Below are 5,755 nucleotides of genomic sequence, written 5' to 3' on the forward strand. Positions count from 1 at the left end.
TTTGGTCAGCTATCAGGGGGCAGCCCTGTGTTTTATGTTGACTTATTTTTAGGATGCATAATCCCGATCATGCACTGCTGTATTTATATTGCATGAAGTCATTCTGTTCTCTGTTCACAGGAGACGCGGTGGAAAGTATGCAGTCGGCTCTGCCTGCATCGGTGGCGGTCAGGGCATCGCCATCGTCCTGGAAAACACAAACTGAGAGAAACTAACACACACATGTTGAGGAGACTCACTGCGAACAAATCCAGTCAAATTCAAAACCTAATTCACACCGTCCCAAAGTCTGAAGCAAAAGTGTCCGTCCACAAATGTGGAGTAATAATGGTTTATTTTGCACATGATGATTGTTCCTTTAAAATGACTTCAGGATCATACGATTGGCTTCCCCAGATTATGGAGTGTGATGGTATGTTTAGATATTTGGTTACAGGACAGTGATGCTGTAACGTGCCTTATTTTTGTCTCTGTGCCTGATCTAACATAAGCTGTTGTCCAGAAATGTAATATACTTTTTTGTGATTCACCTCCATGTAACTAAAACTCTTGATTGTGGACTTGAAAATGGTTTTGTATAATGTTGATAAATTGTTGTCAGATTCACTCACTTGAGCTCTGACTGTTCTCATCAATAAAGAATGAGCTGTAAAATACTGCGTTTTCTCTCTCTTTGCCTGCAGATGTATTTATATAAAGGTAGAGTTATACATACTACAGTAACAAAGCTGGATTCTGACCTTTGCATGCACCATGATTCTTTAAATAAATGACTAAGAATAGCCTTTAGTCTTCTGATTCTGTTTGAGTTCATCCAGTGTTATCTCATTAGCTGCATAGAAATAAATTCAATGTAACCCATTTTCAAAATTATAAATGTGAAATATTGCATCTGGGATTAAAAATGTTAATAAAATGTCTGTATATATACAGTGTGGATATATACTAATATATAATAATGATTTCTGAAGGATCATGTGACACTGAAGACTGGAGTAATGATGCTGAAAATTCAGCTTTGATTACAGAAATAAATTATATTTTAAAATCTATCCACATAGAAAACAGTTATTTTAATTTATAATGTTATTTTACGATTTTTAATGCATTTGTAATGTATTTTTGCTCAAATAAATGCAACATTTTAAAATCTTAATTATTCCAATCTTTTGACCGCCCTAAAATGTATATGTAATGCAACACATTACAAAACTGCATGCAGCAGCAAAATAATCAAATGATCTACTCTACTGTATGATTGCAGACTGACCTTCCGTTTCTAAATCAAATTTATTGCTTCAATTTATTTTCTACAACATACAAATTGAGCTCCAATTTCATAAAAGAACTTTAATAACATTTCAAAGGAGTATTTCCATTCCTCGCCCGATGATCGGCGCTCTTGACTCCATCGTGCGGCGCGTAGAAGCGCCTGTGCCTTTAAGACGAAAACATGACGGAAGAAGAACCCCGAGCGTCATACGTCACGACTATATATACGTCAAATGCCCGGATGTCGGTCTTTTTTTCTAGCTGAAGGTACTTGTGGCTTTCGTGTCTGTTTTCTCCAAACACAATCTGCATTAATCCGTTTCATCTGATGTTAAAATCTCACTCTGGATCATCTATGAATGTTTTAAGATACCTATAGCGCTAGTGACTGTGAATATTTGTGTATGTAGTGTGTGTTTTACGTACATTATGAGTGTTCGGTGCGCGCGGAGGCCTGACACTGAGTGTGTGTGAACCGAAGCGGGATTTCGGTGTTTATATTCACATTAAAGACCGTGAAATAGTATACGACGGGTTGCCATGTGTATATAGTGTTTAATACGTTATATAATGATGTTTGTCAGTCTATATAGGTGTTTATGTATATGTTTTAGCCTGTTAGCTATGCTACATCAGGTCACGTTGAGTTACTGCAGCCCCATGTTGAAGGGTATATATATATATATATATATATATATAATTTATTAGCTGTTCATTTAAGTGTGTTGCACGATTAACAGTCACTATATGCAACAGTTGAAATATTTCTAATGTAAATTACTGTCTAATTTAAGACTTCTTATTGATTTGTGAGTATAATTAGTAGAATAGTTGTGCTAATGTTGTTGAAAAGGACTGTTAAGATGTCAAGTCTAATTTATTTGTGTAGTACTTTTCATAATGGACCTGTTTTCAGAGCAGGTCAACTCTTGAGTGATGTATGTATTTTTGTATGCATGCATGTTTTAATAACTCCTGTGTTTTCTCAGATGGCTGAGGGCGATAAGAAGAAGAAGGCCCATAAGCATGGCAGCCGTAACCCGGTCCTGGTCCGGGGCATTGGCCGCTATTCCCGCTCGGCCATGTACGCTCGCCGGGCCATGTACAAGAGGAAGACTAAAGCTCCCGTGACGAAGGTCAGTGTTTGTGTCTTCACTGCAGGATCACAAATCTCAGCTCAAACCAGGTGTTTTCTAACACGGTCTTGATGTTCCAGGTTGAAAAGAAAATAAAGGAGAAGACTCCCTCCACACTCACCAAAACTGTTGGCGGAGACAAAAATGGAGGCACTCGTGTGGTCAAACTGCGCAAAATGGTGAGAAAAAGACACTGAGATTTGTTTGGGAACAGAAATGTATAACCATAAACTTATCTTTTGCATCTGTGACCATTTTAACTCTACACTTGACTTCATGACATTTTTTTGAATGATCTATTAGTTAAATTAGTCTTAATGCTTTTGTGATATGTCTTTAGCCTTGTATATTCTTTCCAGTATCTCACACTTTTGGGGCAGAATTTTGTTGTTTTCATTTCATGAACAAGCATGTCTGTTGATGAACCAATGCAGAATGAAAAAAAATGATCCTTCAAGTGAAAGTTATGCAAGAATATATATATATATATATATATATTTTTTTTTTTTAACATTTCAGAGTAATATTTACAATGCTTTAATATTGGTAATGCTCAGATTATTTATTATAAATTTCTTGTAATTAGTTAATTTCTCATGAATATTGAAAATATAAACCAATGTGACATTGAGAAAAAAAAAAAAAGGAATTTATTTGAATCCATCCATTAATACAGAGTTGATACTGGAAATTTTTAGATTTTTATGGAGTAAATGTCATTAGGCCGGTCAAATGAAATTAATGAAAATTTAAAAAATGTGACGCAAGAAGGTATGGAGAATTAAGAAATTATAAAACTTAATTATAACACATTTAACCGAATTCAAAGGAGTTGAAGCTGGCAATTCTTAGATTATATTTTCTTAAATTTAATGATGAATGAATTTATTATTATTTTTTTCCCGCGTCAGTGTTTTTTCTGTAGTTCATCTTGAATTTGAAAGTGGGTAAATGTAGTAATAGTATAACGGCACAAACTTTTTGTTCATTAACTCATTGAGAAGTTATTGATCAAATGACACAAATATTAAAATGAGCGTTTTAGAAGCCTAATTTACAAAATACTATGCAGATTTCTCTCATAGCAGCCAAATTGACTGCATTTGTGTTGACGTTTTGTGGTGTTTTGTGTCCAGCCCCGTTATTACCCCACAGAGGACGTGTCCCGTAAGCTGCGGAGTCACGGCATCAAGCCCTTCTGTCAGCACCGCAGGAAACTGCGCAAGTCCATCAGCCCCGGGACCGTCCTGATCCTGCTGACCGGACGCCACCGCGGAAAGGTATACGCACAGTCTCCATCTAACCCATCTGTCTGAAATCCCAGCATGCTGCGGTTTTCAAATCAATCAAAACCAACAAAAGAGCAATAATATACAAGTGCTATAACAAGTTTCGGTTAGCCTATAAAAAAGAATAGAGAAGGCTAGTGTTAGAGGCCTTTTTTTTTTTTTTTTAAGAAAACAAGCCGTTAGAAAATGAATGGAGTGCTAGAGTTAGAGGGTCAAATAAAGATGGAAGAGATGTGTTTTTAGCCATGTCTTGAAGATGGCGAAGGTCTCGGCTGCTCTGATTGAGTTGAGCAGGTGATTTTGTGCCTCTTTGGGATAAAACAATGTGCCGTTTGAAGCGGCTTGCATACATCAACACCGACTCAATGAGTGAGACTCCTACATGTGAAACGCAGATGCTCTCCTCCCACACACACACTCATCTGAACTCAATTCTGCTCAGATGGGTTAAGCTGCACTTGATGTCTGAATTGCAGCAGAGGTTCATGTGAGGAATAACAGTGAATGTGTTTCCTTCTGCAGCGCGTGGTCTTCCTCAAGCAGCTGGGCACCGGTCTTCTCCTCGTCACCGGTATGTGATCGGCGTCTGATGCTGAAGCGGTGGAGGGGGTTTTGTTGCAGTGAATAATTGAACACCGTCTCTTTCTCAGGTCCTCTGGCTCTGAACCGAGTGCCACTGCGTAGAGCTCACCAGAAGTTCTGCATCGCCACAACCACCAAAGTGGACATCTCTAGCATGAAGATCCCCAAAACGCTGACCGACGCGTACTTCAAGAAGAAGAAGCTGAGGAGACCCAAGCACCAAGAGGGAGAGATCTTTGACACAGAGAAAGAGGTAAAACTGGATTGCCAGCCTTCGATCAGTTCATCAGATGCTTTAGCTGGACTCTGTGTGGAGGGTTTGAGCGGAGAACCTGATTGTTTTTGTTTTGTGGTTCTGCAGAAGTACCAGTTGACGGAGCAGCGTAAGACTGACCAGAAAGCGGTGGATTCTCAGCTGCTTCCTCTGATCAAGAAGGTTCCTCATCTTAAAGGATACCTGCGCTCCACGTTCTGCCTGACTAACGGAGTCTATCCACACAAACTGGTTTTCTAAAATGCAAATAAAATGTCAACCCAGATCACTTTCTGTGCTTCTTTGTTCCTTGCATTTTGTTTCATAAGTGTCTTAAAAAAAGCACTAACACATTCATTAAGTTTGTTTACAAATGAATCTATAATAACAAATTCATCACTTGATATTTTAACGAGCAATAAAGAATTTTAAAAACTAAAGCAGTCAATAAATTGTTCAAAATAATTCTTTCTGAAAAAAGGTGCTCTATCATCAAAAGAGGTGCAGCCAAAAAGCCATGTTAATTAGAAAAGGTGCAGCACTCACTCTCGAAACAACCCAACTTTTAAAATACATGTGATGACATTTCAGCTAATATCCAGGCTGTCATCAGATATTAAGTACAGCAGTACCTAACATTGCTTTATACGTTCTTGCAATGAGCAACAGGTGTAACTCTGCCAATTAGGGGAGTTGCTTCCAAACTAATTGGGTGGGTGTTATACATTGCCAGAATATGTAAAGCTTCTGTATTTTGTCCTTATATTTACACACATTCCTACATACAAGTACAAGTTGGTAGATCACACACTTTGCGTGAAACTGTGCTTACGCACTCATTACGTCGCACACGCACTGTTGATAAATGAAGGCCCAAGATATCGGCCGAAACATCACCAGTGTTGGGAAAAGTTACTTTTAAAAGTAATGCATTACAGTATTGCGTTACTCCCTAAAAAAAAGTAACTAAATGAGAATGAGCTTTATTGCCAGGTATGTTTACACACGAATTTGTTATACTGACTGAAGCTCCACAGTGCGACAGGACAAAAAAAAAAAAAAGGTTATGTTACTTGCGTTATATATATATATTATGTGTCAATATTTTAATAATATTACGTAATTACGTTACTTAATTACTTTTTATGGAAAGTAATGCGTTACGTTACTTTTGCGTTACTTTTTAAAATTTGGGCTGGCTTGCTTGTTTGTATTTAATACAA

The 5,755-nt window shown here is 37.5% G+C and overlaps 2 protein-coding genes across 2 annotated transcripts in view; both read left to right on the forward strand.

Moving 5' to 3' along the window:
• Nucleotides 1-656, forward strand: part of acaa2 (acetyl-CoA acyltransferase 2) — an 8,134-nt gene extending 7,478 nt beyond the window's left edge. Inside the window, 1 exon segment of the mRNA XM_058784340.1 lies at nt 121-656. Within this exon segment, the coding sequence (XP_058640323.1) occupies nt 121-205 (85 nt within the window). The 3' untranslated portion in view covers nt 206-656.
• A 1,585-nt stretch (nt 657-2,241) lies between these two features.
• On the forward strand, nt 2,242-4,818 carry rpl6 (ribosomal protein L6). The gene is made up of 6 exons (XM_058783736.1): nt 2,242-2,408; nt 2,489-2,587; nt 3,545-3,688; nt 4,220-4,268; nt 4,348-4,532; nt 4,641-4,818. Exons 1-6 carry the CDS (start codon nt 2,262-2,264, stop codon nt 4,791-4,793), a joined length of 777 nt encoding a protein of 258 aa, XP_058639719.1. The 5' UTR covers nt 2,242-2,261; the 3' UTR covers nt 4,794-4,818.
• The last annotated feature ends 937 nt before the right edge of the window (nt 4,819-5,755 follow it).

This window comes from Onychostoma macrolepis, chromosome 08, assembly GCF_012432095.1.
Source record: "Onychostoma macrolepis isolate SWU-2019 chromosome 08, ASM1243209v1, whole genome shotgun sequence".
In the NCBI taxonomy this organism is placed as follows: Eukaryota; Metazoa; Chordata; class Actinopteri; order Cypriniformes; family Cyprinidae; genus Onychostoma; species Onychostoma macrolepis.